Below are 17,342 nucleotides of genomic sequence, written 5' to 3'. Positions count from 1 at the left end.
TATTTATAAAGTAGTCTTTTGTGGTAGAAGTGATGGTTCTTCTACCATATTTGTAACAAGGAGTTGGCTTTACAGCTTTAGCTGTATGGAATATACACAAAACTAGATAATGATCTGAGATATCATCACTCTGCTGCAATATTTCAACGCCACTGACATCAATTCCATGTGACAGTATTAAATCTAGAGTATGATTTCGACAATGAGTAGGTCCTGAAATGTGTTGATTAACACCAATGGAGTTTATAATGTCTATAAATGCTGATCCCAACGAATCTCTTTCATTATCAACATGGATATTAAAATCACCAGCAATTAGGACTTTATCTGCAGCCAGCACTACCTCAGATAGAAAATCAGCAAATTCTTTAATAAAGTCTGTATGGTGCTCTGGTGGCCTGTATACAGTAGCCAGTACAAACATCGCAGTGGATTTATCATTAACACTTGTTTCTTGGGATAACGTTATATGAAGCACCATTACTTCGAACAAATTATACTTGAAACCCGACCTCTGAGAAATACTGAAAATATTGCTATAAATTGTGGCAACACCTCCCCCTTTACCTTTTGGATGCGGTTCATGTTTGTAACTGTAATCTTGGGGGGTAGACTCGTTTAAGATAGTGTAGTCATCTGGTTTTAACCAGGTTTCTGTCAAACAAAGCACATCTAGTTTATGGTCAGTGATCATATCATTTACAAAAAGTGCTTTTGTAGAAAGGGATCTAATATTCAATAAGCCAAGCTTTATCAGTTCATCAGTCGTGGTCTAATGGTTAGCGAGTTGGACTCGTAATCCAAAGGTTACGGGTTCGAGTCTCGGGCCGGCAGGGATTGTAGGTGGGGGAGTGAATGTACAGCGCTCTCTCCACCCTCAATACCACGACTGAGGTGCCCTTGAGCAAGGCACCGAACCCCCAACTGCTCCCCGGGCGCCGCAGCATAAATGGCTGCCCACTGGTCCAGGTGTGTGTGTGTGTTCACTGCTGTGTGTGTGCACGTTGGATGGGTTAAATGCAGAGCACGAATTCTGAGTATGGGTCACCATACTTGGCAGTACTTCACTTCATCTGTTTTTTATTTGTTGAACATCAATTCAATTGTTACTCTTACTTTGGTTTTCTGCATTTTCTAGTTCAGGGAACAGACACAGTCTCTATAGTGTGATATCTAGGTGAAAGAGTCTCTATGTGCTGAGAATTAACTGACTTCTGTGACGTGAGACGGCTAGCAGACGGTCGGTTTAGCCAGTCTGTCTGCTTCCTGACCTGTGCCCCAGTTAGTCAATTACTGATTAATGATGTTTTGTTCATTATTTAACGATTGTTATTGCATGCTTCATTGAAGTGTTTTCATATTATAGTTATGTTTTGTGTCTGTCATAGTGTATAGGATGCATTACCTTGGGAAACTACAGAATTAATTGCTCAGTTGGTCAGTAGGACCCAACAGAATACAAATTGACAATACAAGCAAAGTAACAAAATGTAACATAATTTTGCAACATAACATAATTATGTAAATAAAATTGTGGGGAATAAATTGTGCTAGAAAAAAATGTTTTAAATGCATTTTATTTTACTTTTCATTTAATGTAACAATATTTTGAAATCTACTGTTTTAATAATGTGTCATTTATTTAGTCAAAATGGGGCTCAACTTTTTAATCTGCCTTTTACATATAGGCCTAGGTGATAACTGACATAAAGGTTTTGGGACCATGATTTATATGAGACTGGGCAATTTAAAAAAAATATTATAATTAGTCCCTTTAAATGTGTAGAAAATAAGGTAGCTGTCTCTATTATGAAATAGTCCATACTTTCCTTTACAATTTATAGTAGCCTAATTTATGGCATTAAATTCAGTTTATAATAAAAACTTGTCACAAATGGTAGTCCATTGGCATCTTTCTTTTTTAAAAAGACGACATTTAACGATAAATCTCAACATTTAGTTTGAAAATGTGCTGTAATGTTGAAATGCTAAATGATTATTTAGAGGGCAGGTCAATGCATGTTGATTTTGATTGAAACGTTTCCTAGTGTATGAATGTCTTTTCAGCTGTCTGCAATGTATGTATTAAAAAATCTGGTTTTATAAAAATAAAAAATAAACTGATTTTTTATATATTTGTACATTTACGTTTAATTTTAATATTGTATTTTGATTCAAATGAAATGCAGATTTAGCAATGTCTCGTTCAGTAAATGCGTTTGAGCTCGCAGCGGCATAGCGCCCTCTACTGGCCAGTTTAAAGATCGTCCACACGAGGGCGCTCAACACACACCAGTGAGCGTCGAGAGCAGAACGATTCTAACTTCCTGTTTGGAGCAGTTCAGGAAGACGAAGTAATGGCGACGTTACTGGGGCCCGAGTCCCCTTGGATGGGAGGAAAGAAACGGACTCGAAACAGAAATATTCTCAGCAGAATACGGCAGAGTCAGATCACGGGCCGGGGCTTCAGCAGAGGGACGCAGGTAAACGGGAGAGTTTGTGCTGCTGACAGGGATCCGCGGTTATTGTCTGAACCGTCGATCAACCTGATTTAAGTTAAGAAACCAAATAAATCGGACGGGTCTGACGCTTATCTCTAATCTTTTCATACATGTGAAGTCAAACGCTAAATATAGTTTAAAAATAAACCACGTAAACGGAGAATGACAACTGGCCGTTAACTAATAAGATTGTTCTTGGCTTTGACTGCAAGATAATAATTTTGGTTAAACGAGGCTTTAAAAACAGTTCAAATACAATCCAATTAAAGGCTCCGACACACGGAGTCGTATTATTATGAATGAGTAATCACAAACGGATCTATCTGTAATCATATGTTTATAATCGATCAGCTGTTTCAAGTGTAAACAGCCTAGTGAGCTGCCCACCTAGACAGCGTTTTTGACCATTATGAGCGCTTTTGGATATCATATAACCACAAAACTAAACAAAACAAATGCTGTCGACGTAGTAAGTATGCAAGATTGTCTTTTCATGTAGTGTACGTTTGAGACATGAAACTTAGAGGCCAGAGATCGTGTTTTTATAGGTTTTATTATCCAGTTTTGGTCCGTCACCAGCCTAAACAGCAAGTGATATTTTGCTGGCCTAGGCCTCGAGTGCTTGAATTATATAAGATGCCCCGTTGAGTTGGACAGGATCTGAGCCTGGGAACTTCACTCAATTTAAACCTCACAGGTTTCACTTTCTCTTCATACACAGAATTTGACACTTTCTAAAGTGAGGACCTTTAAGAATAATCTTTGCTGTCTAATGTTTCTAGACAGGTGATAGGTTGGTAAATGTTTCCAAATAACCTGTGTTGTTGTACATTTATTTTAAATTAGCTTATTACTAGTTCCTGACTCCCTTTTTATGTATTTAGAATAAATGAAAAGGTAGAGGACATACTTTAAAGGTGGCTTGTGATATAATGTTAAAGTTCATACATGCATCTTACAGTTTTTTGACTTGTATCAATACTTTTGATCTTAAACCACACTTTATAAGCGTTATGTGTAACATTATTTCTCCGACCTAATGACAAGAACCATGGGAGGAAGCTGAGAATAGGCAACCTGGAATACATTTACATTAACATTTAGTCTTTTATCCAAAGCGACTTACAAATGAGGACAATAGAAGCAATCAAAACCAACAAAAGAGCAACAACATGCAAGTGCTCTGATAGAATATAGAAAAAGAAACCTAGTGTTAGTTTTTCAAGAAAAGCTAGCAGTTAGAGAATTAATATGCAATTGATAGAGGGTCAAATGTGTGTTTGTTTGTTTTTGTTTTTAATAATAAGACGACGCATAGATAAAATTGAATTAGAATAGAGAGTGATAGAGTTAGAATAAATACTGATAAAATGAACATTAGATTGTTAATTAAATAAACTAATATGTAACCTATGTGTCAGGATGTAGAGCTTTCACCAAATTAAATGTAAAGATTATATCTTGTATTTACATGTCTTTTGCATTTGGTTGTCAGTGTTGTGTTTGTCCTCCAAAGTAATGCTCATGTAAATTTGTTGTAGTAGCATTTCATTATTGCCATTAGTTGTCAAACATGCAAATGCATTTTTTTTAACTTGGTTTGCAGGGCAGCATATTCAACTGATTGATGTTATTAATAACTAGTTTTAGTTTTATGTAAAATTTTAGATATATCAGTACTGATAATTAACTGTCTAGTTGTACTTGTAATCATAAATGAATTGTATATATTACAATTTAATGAATGTGTGCATATATATATATATATATATATATATATATATATATATATATATATATATATGTGTGTGTGTGTGTGTGACTGACCCTGGACCACAAAACCAGTCATAAGTGTAAATATTTCAAAACTGAATAAATAAGCCTTCCGTTGATGTATGTTTTGTTAGGATAGGACAATATTTGGCTGAGATACAACTATTTGAAAATCTGTAATCTGAGGGTGCAAAAACCTCAAAATACTGAGAAAAACGTCTTAAAATTTGTCCAAATGCAGTTCTTAGCAATGCATATTACTAATCAAAAATGAAGTTTTGATATATTTACAGTAGGGAATTTACAAAATATCTTCATGGAACATGATCTTTACTTAATGTCCTAATGATTTTTGGCATAAAAGAAAAATCAATAATTGTGACCCTTACAATGTATTTTTGGCTATTGCTACAAATATACCCATGCAACTTAAGACTGGTTTTGTGGTCCAGGGTCACATATGTGTATATATAAGTATATGTGTGTGTGTGTGTATATTGTATATGTGCGTGTTTGTTTATATGTCTCTATTGTCTTCAATTTCACATTTGATTATGTATGAATGTGTATATAAAAATAGAGATATATGTTGAGTGCCATGACGGTGACAAAGCAGCTGTGATGCAGAATTTTTATAGCATTTAAGAACAATAGCCTAAAGTCTAGCACTGACTTGCAATAACTGGAATTTCTTTAATAAGGAAAAGCAAATCTAGTTAGCATTTATTCTTTGTTTCCAGGTCCCAGAAGCTCTTCTTAAGGAGAGAGATAAGAGGGCAAAATGGCACGGGATTCCAGTCTTACTCCAAGAGCTGTTCGAGAGCAGCCACCTAAACAGTGACTTCACCCGTACACACACTGTCCTGAAGGTGAGGTCTCTTTCTCTATTCTCTTATTTCAGTCTGGTATACTTACTTATATCTTACAAACAGGTTTATAGCCTCTTGATAACTGTATTTCATTATTTACTTAGTTGTGGTGTTCTGATACAGGAACTGTCATCCCTGCTCTCTATGGAGGCCATGACTTTTGTGACGGAGGACAGAAAGACGGCACAGGAGTCCACCTTTCCCAACACATACACCTTTGACCTGTTTGGAGGTGTAGATGTGAGTGATATAATTCCTAAATGTAAAAAACAACAACAATTATTCAGCTTTTGTTTACACATTGAGTGCGTTTACATGAACCCTCTTAATGCAATTATAATGAGATTTTAACAATATTGCGATTAAACTTTACCTCATGTTAACGCAATACTTCGATCTAAATAATGCGCTTAAACTCATAATCGCAGGAAGCATAATCGTATTAACATAGGTGGCGTACGCCGATTTTAATCGAAATGTACAGGCATGTAAACACCTTAATTGCAGTGTTGCCGCTCTGACCAAAGTGTGCATGTGCTCATGACATACATGAATGACGTGACACACACCTGTAATAATACGGAGATTAGAAACGATGGAGAGGGAGAAAGCATCGCATTTCTGGGGAAAACACAACTCACTGCCACCAGTCTCTGTTCCTTACCCTCATCCAGAAACAGCGAGTAGAACATGACAGCAGCGTAAGAAAGCGAATTGCCGTCACATTTCTATGGTGCCAAAGCATGGAATACAGTCATACAAAAGTCTATTACTTACTCTGTTTATTACCTTACTCTGATTATTGGAAATAATCGCATTATTTGTGCGCATGTAAACGTAGTCATTGTTAAAGGAGAACATTGGCAGACTCACAGAATCTGTAGGTGCAGAATTCTACAGAAAGCTCTAAAGAATTGGAACAGTGTTTTTCACAAAGTTTATTGCATGTTTTTTTATATTTTGTTATATATATGTGTGTGTATGTGTATAAATAAACTTGTGTGTTATCTATCGATATGAGGGTAGTGTTTATTTGAGAGTGTGCTGCAGATGTTTCACCCTAATCAGCCTAGAAAGAGTTCAAAGAGTCCGTCTGGTTTTGAACGTGGAGGAGGAAATGGGGGAAAATATTTTTTCAATGACATGCTGTAAATAAAATGAACTTTTGATTATCCAATGAATAAGTAATTGGCAGATTAATTTACTTATCAACATAGATGTTATTTGCAGCCATAGATGAGTTCATTGACTGTTTGTCATCTTAGCTGCTGGTGGAGCTTCTGATGAGACCCACTCTGACTACGCTACAAAAACCCAAGAGTAAGTTGACAAGAAGATTTTATGGAGATTCATGAACAATTATATAATTATTTATTTTGAAACAAAAAAATATATTTATATGAACTATAAAGATCGGTAATTATTTTATCTGCACTTATTTTAGTAACCATTGAAATGTATTTATAGCTGTCTTCAACAGATGTATAAATTAATCTTTCTTAATGTCATTTTTAAACTGCTTGTAGTGAACGATGACTTGGTGAAGGACTGCCTTAGTGTGCTGTACAATTGCTGCATATGTGTATGTATTCAGCCTTTCTTCTCATTTATAAATTGATCACAAGCATGATTAATATCCACATGATCAGTTCGTGAGTTCAATAAGTGCACTTGTTTTCCTGCAGACGGAAGGAGTCACAAAAAGCTTGGCATCGAGGGATGATTTTGTGTTATTTCTCTTCACGCTGATGACAAACAAGAAGACCTTTTTGCAAACAGCTACGTTAATTGAGGATATTCTTGGAGTCAAAAAGGTCAGTGCTAATATTCTATAGCTGCAACTACAACCTTAATTTCCTTAATTAGATTGCGTTATAAAGCTGTTAATACATTTTAATGACCCTGGATTTATCATGTTGACACTATGGACAGGGTTAAAATCCATTGTGAAAATTACGAATATTCGTCTTATCTACAAAAAAACCCCACCTAATTATTTAATGGTCATAATCTTGTTGGATATGTAACCACTAATATCTGACGGTGTTTAATGATGGTTCATAACAGGAAATGATTCAGCTGGAGTGGATCCAAAACTTGTCAGGACTGGTTCAAAGCTTTGACCAGCAGCAGCTCGCCAACTTTTGTCGTATCCTCTCCGTCACCATCTCTGAGCCAGATGTGGGGAACGATGACAAACACACACTCCTGGCTAAAAATGCACAGCAGAAACGCAATACCAACCCCTCACGTGCCGAGGTCAACCAGGGTAGGTGGACTACAAACTGTGACTTTATTTTGAGCTAATGCCACAAAGAAAGGTAAAGTGGTAATGGAGGATTTGTGGAGAATAAGGTCATTGCTAAAGGGAAATTACTGATTTTTGCATTCAGTATACTGCTACTTTCCAGTGTGTGTGTGTATATATTTATATAGAGTATTTTTGGCGGGGATTTATTCATGGGGTTAGGGTTAATAGGGCACGAATAACGAAAACATAATGACATTTTTTCCAGTCACACTTCTGAACATCCCCGGCTTCATTGAGCGTCTCTGTAAGTTGGCCACACGGAAGGTCTCCGAGGCAACTGGAACGTCAAACTTTCTGCAGGAACTGGAGGAATGGTACACTTGGCTCGACAACACTCTAGTGCTGGATGCACTCATGCAGATAGCAACTGATGAAGCTGAGCACAGTAGCACAGGTACGACCGCTACATCACTCTGGAAATAAATGTCACAAAGTCAAGTGTGCACTAGCAGGAAATAAAAAATTGGATGAGAAGTTTAGTGATTGGTTAGGATTATGCAGTGTATAATTTGTTCATTTCTTTCTGTTTTAAAATTCCACCAAATATTTTTTGTAGTTTTACCACTTATATACACTACAAGATGATCAAATATTTTTGAAAAGTCTTTTACAAAGGCTGCATTTATTTGATCAAATATGCTGTAAAAATTGCAGTATTGTGAAGTATTAAAATAAATGTTTTCTATTTGAATATATTTTGAAATGTAATTTATTTCTCTCTTTGGGAAAGCTACATTTTCAGCAGCCATTACACCAATCTTCAGTTTCACATGATCCTTGAGAAATCATTCCAAGAGCTTATTGAATAAGAAACATTTTTGTTATTATTAGTGATGAAACCATTTGTGCTGCTTAATATTTTTTTTTCTGGAAATGTTAATATATTTCTATAGGATTCTTTAATGAATAGAATGTTCCAAACAACAACATTTATTTGAAACCAATTTTTGGCAACATTTTATAGTCACTTTTGATTCATTTAATGTGTCCTTGCTAAATAAATTAATTTCTTTATTATTTCTTCCTCACAGAATCGTCTGATGAGAGTACATTGGCCACCATCCCTCTGAGGCACCGTTTGCCGCAGTCTATGAAGATCGTCCATGAGATCATGTATAAGGTGGAAGTGCTTTACGTGCTGTGTGTCCTTCTCATGGGCCGACAGCGGAACCAGGTAAGAGCCGTTCTTGTCAGTAAATGATCTGCTTAGTGCTGATTAATGTTGTAATTCCCATCCTTATTTATCGTAATATGTTAGGTGCATAAAATGTTGGCAGAGTTTCGTTTGATTCCTGGACTCAATAACCTTTTCGACAAGCTCATCTGGAGGAAATACACCACCTCGAATCATGTGGTTCATGGACAGAATGAAAACTGTGATTGCAGCCCGGTGAGCTGTGGGATAATGTATTCACTCATTCACTGTATTCTATATTTCCCAAAATTCTGATTGATCATATTATGCTATTGTTTATTGCACAGGAAATCTCATTTAAAATCCAGTTCTTGAGGCTTCTGCAGAGCTTTAGCGACCACCATGAGTAAGTTAGATTGTCAGCTTTCAGTGGCATGCCACGTACCTGTAGATTGGCAGAACAACACATTTAGTAATTAATTTTTTTGTCCTCAGGAATAAGTACCTACTTTTGAATGCTCAGGAGCTGAACGAGTTAAGTGCGATCTCCCTAAAGGCAAACATCCCTGAGGTGGAGGCTCTAGTAAACACCGACAGGTAGTATTCAGAATGAAATGATAATTTACATGCTAATATGCATCATTTCTTTACGATATTGCAATCTGTCTGGTCTGTGGTGTCTTTTAGGAGTTTAGTGTGTGATGGTAAAAAAGGGCTTCTTACGCGGCTCCTCACTGTTATGAAAAGAGAACCGCCAGACTCTTCCTTCAGGTGAGACACTGGGTTCTTAATGATTTGGTTAAATGTGTTTTGAAATGCCACACAAGTCATGGTGACGCATGTTCCCTCTGTAGGTTCTGGCAGGCCAGAGCTGTTGAGAGCTTCCTCAGAGGGGCCACCTCATATGCAGACCAGATGTTTCTGCTGAAGAGAGGCTTGCTGGAGGTAAAAACGTTAATAGATGCTTGCGTGTCTTATTGGTCGATATGTTTAACTTGAGTAGTGGAATTCTCCGTCCCTGTAGAGTGTCTGCATTGTCTAATTCTGTCTTTGATTTGTAGCACATCCTCTTCTGCATCATCGACAGCGGCTGCAAGTCCAGAGATGTCCTGCAAAGCTACTTTGATTTGCTCGGGGAGCTTATGAAGTTCAACATTGATGCCTTCAAGAGATTCAACAAATATGTCAACACAGAAGAAAAGGTACTGGCAGCAGCAAAAAGAGGGTCGCATACATGATTTCTGATTTATTGTAGAGTCTGTCGTAATAGAGAAATAAAATCTGTTGATAAACAACCTGTGCTTGACTGGTTATGCAACGTGTCTCCTTCAGTTCCAGGTGTTCCTCACTCAAATCAACAGCTCTCTGGTGGACTCCAACATGCTTGTGCGATGTATCGTCCTCTCACTAGACCGCTTTGAGAGCCAGACAGAAGATGTGAAAGGTAAATTCAGCTATTGTACTCCTGTATTGTTAGCAATGCAGCTAAAGTTTTTTTTAATGAATAGTTTTATTCACCAACAACACTGAATTGATCTCAAATTTAAAAATACAGCACAAATTTTACTTTCAAATAAATGCTCTTATTTTGAATTTTCTATTCATCAAAGAATCGTGAATAAATATAATTTTTTCCTTTTTAAAAATATTAATCAGCACAAATTAACATATTATAATGATTTCTGAAGGATCATGTTATACTTAAGCTTCGCTGTCAGGAATAAATTAAATTTTCCAAAAACACAATATTAGCGGTAATTGTATTTTCAAATAAACTCAACCTTAGAGACCTCTTTAAACAATATTACCCAATGTACCTGAGCCCATTTGATTGGTAGTCTGTATGTATTTGTAAATAAATATTAAAAAGGCAGGCATATCAATAATGTAAAGTAAAATGCTGTGAAAATCTGGTTTCTACCCAAAAGGTATACTTTTAACAGCAGCGGTCACGGTGATGATGAGGCAAGCACCAGTGATCGTGGCCGCACCTCTTGTTTCTCGTGCCTGCTCCGTGTGTCTGCTGGGTGGCGATCAAACGGGCAGGGCAGTGCTTTTCACGAGCAGAGATAGCTACTAGACGAATCATGTAATTTCTTATCTCGGTTCTTTTGTTGTAAGTTATGCTATTACTCCATTAATTTATACTAGCATATACTGTATATCAAGCGCTCCGGAACGCAGTCTCTGGCTTATTACCAGTCAAGCACAAGCATGCTGCACCTGTCTAGAGTGATAACGACGCTGATCTGATCATAAAGTCTTTCCGAGTCACAGGGCTCAAGTCCAAGTTAAGTCTCGAGTCATTGCTGTCAAAGTCTAAGTCGAGTCGCAAGTCATCAAATTTGGGACTCAAGTCCGAGTCATGTCTCGAGTCATGTGACTCGAGTCCACACCCCTGCTTCTACACTAGTTTGACACAGTTCACACCAAGGAAGATTTTTTATTTATTTGTTAAAATAAAACTAAAATAACAAAACATAGTAATAAACCGCAGTATGTATCTCCATACTGGTTTAAATAGACTTCAGTTCAATTCTCCTAAGTTTCAGTGAATCTTGAACTTGCTAGGTCAAATACAGGTTTTACAACTTAAAGGGATAGTTCACCCAAAAATGAAAATTCTGTCATCATTTACTCACCCTCAAGTAGTTCCAAACCTGTATGAATTTTGTTGTTCTGCCGAACACAAAGGAAGATATTTTGAAGAAAGTTTGTAACCAGGCTGTTTTGGGGCACCATTGACTTCCATAGTAGGAAAAAAAATAATACTATGGAAGTCAATGATGCCCCAGAACTGCTCCCACATTCTTCAGAATATCTTCCTTTGTGTTCTGCAGAACGCAGACATTCATGCAGGTTTGGAACTACTTGAGGTTGAGTAAATGATGACAGAATTTTCATTTTTGTGTGGACTATCCCTTTAAAGATCAGAGATCAAACAGTTGTCTTCACATTCTCGTACTCAATAGTCTGATTTAGGCTAATGACAAGTCTTTAGGGAATTTAATAGTCAAATTTAAACTGCTTTAAATTCATCACAATCACTTTATATGTGTGTTTATTGTTAATTGTTAGAGTAAAAATGTTGATGTCTCTAAGAAAAATCTGATGGGAAGATGAAAATATTTTCCCAGGTAACTTGGTGTTTCATAAACAATATGATCACTTTCACAGATCTTGTAAATTACTTAATCATATAAGAAGTCGGTTCAGAGCATTAGACTTAGATTTCTGAAAAATATTTAGTCTGATCTCTTTTTAAAATTGCAGTGTCTATTTTAGTCTGTGTTTGTTCTTCTGCAGTGGTTGAAGTGCTCTCTGAGTGCTGTCTGCTGTCCTACATGGCTCGAGTGGAGAACAGACTGTCCTTTCTTTTCAGGCTGGTTAACATCATCAACGTGCAAACCCTCACACAGGCAAGACCATAGTGCAGATCTCCTCTCCCTGTTTGTCTTATTTAAATCCTCCATGATAATTATTCCTGTGTTTTTCTGGTTGCTTTCCCAGGAGAATGTGAGTTGTCTTAACACCAGCCTGGTGATTCTGATGTTGGCCCGGAGGAGAGGCAAGCTCCCGTTTTACCTGAACGCCCTGCGGGAGAAGGAATACACAGAGAAATATCCCGGCTTCCTGCTCAACAACTTCCACAACTTGCTGCGCTTTTGGCAGCACCACTACCTCAACAAGGACAAGGACAGCACCTGCCTGGAGAATGTGAGTTTTTTTTTTTACACTTAACTGTATAGAATCCTGCCTTTTAAGATGTTTCCAAAAAAAAAAAACCCTGAGTTAAGTAAATATTTCAATTATTTAACAACACGTGTTCATGATTCTCTGGTCATATGGTCTTTTTTTTTAATTTTTTTTTATAACCTTTATGTATTTATTTGTGTGTGTGTATATATATATATAATATTAATTAGAGATGTGCGGGACTAGTCGACTAAACGGTACAGTCGACACTGAAAACAATTTCAATCTCGATTACACGAGAGAAAAAAAAACATGATTTTTTTTATCATTCAAATTACCATAATTTTAACGTTACATTTAAAATATTTTAAATAACAAGTTAAAATAAAAGAATACATGCGTTATAAAAATATTTGAATACATATTTTTAAAAGCGTATCTGGGCGGAAACTACATTTTTACCTCAGACCTCGCATACATTTTCTTCATGTCAAGCTCAAAAATGACCACGCAAAAGACCAGCAAGGTGTGGGATTCTTTTGAATTAACGTTAGAAGGAAACGGAAAAGTTGTGTGTAAACTGTGTAATTTCAGATTGGCTTACAATTACTTTACTGGAGCGATGCGTAATCATATTCAATACAGGCACTTATGCGTTAACTTGGAGGCTAGCCAAAGCCAGCAAATGTCAATCATGTCATACACTACAACCTGCCGCTGCGGCCCGCGATTCGATCTGTGTCATCCATTCCTCTAAACAAAGACCCACGGTGCGGGATTTCCAGGCTCTTTTCGAAATGGTCTGCTTGCTTGTAGTTATCTCTCTGCGTGCCTGTGGCTTCAGTTCCTGCCGAGCACTTTTATTGTCAAGTGCAGAATCGCCTCTAGTCCCGTCTTTCGCCAGACCACGTTAACATGTTAAATTCACTGAACAAATGCGCATAGTCTTAAGTAAAACGAGGATTGTTTTGTTTTTAGACCATATAGCCAACATGAAGTAGGCCTACATTTTTAAAAGCCATTTTAATGCTATTCCTTGATAAACTTTCCTATTGTTTTTGACTTGTTTTAATGTGTTGGCTAACATTATATGAAGATGAAGAATTCTGTCAGTCTATTGATTGATTTTCCATTTCTGCATTGCTCCAGCTGATCCAAATAAATAAGCTATGCACTGGTTTGTTGAGTATATGCTCTTCCTTTTTTTCTGTTTAACAGCCGCCTAAAATTAAATGATATAACGCGAGGCAAGTATACGGCGTAATCGTGACCTATTTTTAGCAGAATTCATTGAGGGATTTGACAGTGTGATTCAAAGATGAATTATTTCAAGTGTAGGCTGTTATATAGACACACGCAGTTTTCTTCTTTTGCCACAACTAGTTTCTAGCTTTTAGACTAGTTGACTAGTCGCATACAAAACTTACGTTTAAGCGACAGTCAAATTAGTCGTAGCACACATCCCTTATATAGTTATTTTTCTGCATTTTTGCTGTCACACCATAGGACACGGTTCAATTTTTATTTGTCAACTACCCATATGTGTTTATTTATATTTAGTTATTTAGCAGACTTACAAATGAGGACAATAGAAGCAATCAAAACCAACAAAAGAGCAACAATTTTTTTTTTTTATATATATAAAGAAAACGAGTAGATAAAATAAAAAAGAAAGCTAGTGTTAGAGGGTCAGATAGATACAAAGAATACTAATAAATACGAAGACATAAATTTAGAGTGCTAGAGTTAGAGGGTCAAATAAAGATGGAAGAGATGTGTTTTTAGCCGTATGTGTGTGTGTGTGTGTATATATATATATATATATATATATATATATATATATATATATATATATATATATATATATATATATATATATATATATATATACATACATACATACATACATACATATATACATATATACATATATACATATATACATACATACATACATACATACATACATACATACACACACACACACACACACATACATATACATACACGCACACATTTATTCCACAGACGAAGGCCTTAAAAGGTCTTAAATTGAAGCAATGCGTCTTAAAGGGATATTTCACCCAACAATAAAAATTAAGTTCCAAACCCGTAAGACTTTCGTTCATCTTTGGAACACAAATGAAGTTAGTTTTGATGAACACGGAGAGATTTCTTTTCCTCCATTGACAGTCTACGCAATTATCACTTTGACCTTCCAAAAAGTTCATAAAGAGATCGTAAAACTATTCCATATGTATTGAGCAGTTTAGACCAAATTTTCTGAAGAGATTCGTATCGTTTTATATCATGAAAATATTTAATTTAGGTTTTTTATTTTAATGAATTAAAAAGTTATGGAGATCTGTTGAAAGTTTTGAAGTGTTGAACTTCAAATATTGCTTAATATTATATTGCTAATATAAGATATTTACATTTAGAGACCATACTGAAATATTGTTTCCTTCATTTTATTAACTTTATTATCATTATTATTGTAACTCTAAAAAATGAAAATAGAAATGTATTACTGTTTTAAATCTAATTGTAAATTATCCTGTATAATGTGATTATTACCTTTTCATCAAGCTACAATCCCTTTGCAATTCCTTCACCAACCCCAGTTGGAGAAACACTGCTTTTGGATAATATTTATCTATGTTCACTTGTCTTTCAGAGCTCCTGTATTCCCTTCAGTTTCTGGAAGGAGACTGTTTCAGTACTGCTTGGTGAGGACAGGACTTCTCCCTGTTCCATTATCAGCTACATAGATGAGCCCTACATGGAGCTAGACCGGGACCCTCTCGAGGATTGACTCTTGCGGGTGGGCTTGGGGAGGGACTTGCACGTTCCGCTCCGATGCGGTCCAGAGAGCGTATAGAACAGCCTCCCGGCTCATCTGACTGCATGCTTTGGCTCAGTGAGCTGTCCATTCTCTACTTGGTGCCCATGTTCCACTTTTTCATCTCCAGGTCACGGTTGCGGCGAAGGACATCCCGCTAAGGATTGCCCGTCCCATCACTCATTGAGAGGGAACACAGTACCCAGACAGCTCAATCCAGAGCTGAGCCTCTGACCTGAACCTGTCTTGTTGTGTTTCGGTGGCATTCTTTTGGGGAAATCATTTGGGGCCTTTTATAGAGAAATATACAAAGATGAAAATATTTAAGTTAAATGGATTGGAAAGATGCATCCGCGATTGAGGGCAATCGATTATCTGGTGATCTATGAACTGCACAGTCGGCCTTTAGAGATTTTCTCTGTAATTTATGCTTAGAAAGGCAAAACAGAAAGTGTTGGATTGATGAAAGGAGGCTTCTTCGATGATTCTTTGCCAAGCTGTCAGGTGGTGAGCGACCCTCATGCTTCACTGATTGATGTCAAAATCTTTGTACAGTGTAGATGACAGAGAACTGAAAATGAATTTGGACGAGTCTTATTTTCTCATATTTCTCTTGTAATTTTGCTCTCTTATGACATCATAAACCTGTTTTCTTTTCATATTCTCCATTGCTTCTCTCCTTTTGTTAGGTTTTATCAAGCACACATGAAATAAGAGATCTTGAATTCATGTATTTTAATTTTTTTTGTATTAGTTAAAAAAACAAAAAGTATTGTCCCTTTTGTTTTATTTCTCACAATGAAACACTTCATATCTTGTGGGCACTGAAGGTGTTAAACTATGCAGGTTCACTCACACCATGGTCATAAATATCCAGCTAGCCTTGACCTCCATGCTGCCATATGTCATTTGTTCTGTAGCAAACCACTAAATCACCATCTTCTAACTTTACAGGCCTCAGATGTTGACAATCTGTGTTGCACTCAAACACGAAGCTCCGGCGATTGACAGCCGGGAACCTGTGAAGGTGCTGCTCTGCTGCGGTCGCTTTGAGCTGGATGTGGTAGCTGAGCTAGACTAGAAGCGCTAAACTAGAAACTTCCAATCAACTACCTCGTTTCATTGGTGTTGTTTTCTAACCCACCCCTATAGGTTGAGCATGCTGCGGCTTTTATTCTGTTGCACCTGAGTTCACTGTGTATGCAGAAGTTCCTCTGTATAAATTACTAAATGTGTTTCACGAGAGTTGCTTCGCGTTTACCTGTGGATATTTGCAAGTTCTTTCATGTTTGTTCTTTATATTGGATGCTTAAACTGTCACATTGCTTTGCGTTGGCTAAACTATTTCATAAAATTGATATATAGAGGTATAATGAATGCTGCAGTTTTTTGGTCGCTTCCTTTGACCCCAGGAATGTGTATAGTTGTAATATTAGCAGTAGTGTGAATGTGCGCTTTTTCTGATTTGAATGATTGCTACATCAACACAACGAATCTGAATGTCTCTTCATCATCCACAGGCCTTGGTTCATGTGTCGCATGGGTTGGGTTTGGTTTTAAATACCTGCATTTTCTTAAGTAGCTCTGTCTGGATGGATTTATTTAAGTCATAACCATGTCAAGCCCAGTAAAAATGATGCTTTAAATAAAACTGAATTCAATATCTTGCCTCTGACGGTACAAGTTGGATGATTTACTTTTTTTTTTTTGTGCTTTTCAAAATCAATTGCTTCATCTTGTGGAAATCTATTGCAGTTTCAGTATAAATCATACATTGCTTCTTTTATTATTTTTTATGTACCTGGAATTCAAAAACAGGTTTCATTTCCAGGTTAGATTTCCATAAATTCTTGTGTGATAAATTTTAGAGATGCGCTTAGTAGCCTAATTTGTTCTAAATTTGTGGATTTATTAAAGTGTTTAAAATCATGTACACTTAGGCGGTTGAGATGAAGACTGCGGTCATATCAGTATCGTAATAAAGGCCATTTATGTTACAAAGAGCGGGTCAGACTGAGATCAGCTTTAACGTTACTCGCTGTTTCTCGCTAACCGTCCTAAATGAATGCGTTGCATTTGTTAGTAGCTCATTTCCATTATGGTACTAGTAACTGAATATCTGTATTAGTGTGCATCCACGCGCTAGGTGTCAGACTGCCATATCGACCATAATAACAGGAAAGATTAGAGCACTTAAAAAAAAAAAAAAAAAAAG

The 17,342-nt window shown here is 36.5% G+C and overlaps 1 protein-coding gene across 3 annotated transcripts; it reads left to right on the top strand.

Annotated features, from left to right (window-relative positions):
* Positions 1-2,333: 2,333 nt before the first annotated feature.
* Positions 2,334-17,322, top strand: LOC306855176 (short transient receptor potential channel 4-associated protein-like). Of its 3 annotated transcripts, XR_013782906.1 has the most exons (20): positions 2,340-2,483; positions 5,015-5,143; positions 5,267-5,383; positions 6,409-6,463; positions 6,670-6,725; positions 6,829-6,957; positions 7,211-7,412; positions 7,660-7,848; positions 8,486-8,628; positions 8,713-8,844; positions 8,937-8,995; positions 9,085-9,186; positions 9,277-9,360; positions 9,444-9,534; positions 9,651-9,791; positions 9,922-10,033; positions 11,896-12,008; positions 12,100-12,306; positions 14,963-15,634; positions 16,082-16,806. XR_013782906.1 is itself a non-coding variant. In XM_079393655.1 (19 exons), exons 1-19 carry the CDS (start codon positions 2,358-2,360, stop codon positions 15,098-15,100), a joined length of 2,325 nt encoding a protein of 774 aa, XP_079249781.1. In that variant the 5' UTR covers positions 2,334-2,357; the 3' UTR covers positions 15,101-17,322. The 3 variants fall into 3 exon arrangements, 2 of the variants coding, with proteins under 2 accessions (XP_079249781.1, XP_079249782.1); XM_079393655.1 differs by having other exon boundaries at positions 2,334-2,483; positions 14,963-17,322; XM_079393656.1 differs by having other exon boundaries at positions 2,334-2,483; positions 5,248-5,383; positions 14,963-16,806.
* The last annotated feature ends 20 nt before the right edge of the window (positions 17,323-17,342 follow it).

This window comes from Barbus barbus, assembly GCF_936440315.1.
Source record: "Barbus barbus genome assembly, chromosome: 35".
Classification (NCBI taxonomy): Eukaryota; Metazoa; Chordata; class Actinopteri; order Cypriniformes; family Cyprinidae; genus Barbus; species Barbus barbus.
Note: the sequence above shows the minus strand (reverse complement) of the source record. Positions and strands in the feature narration are given on the sequence as shown.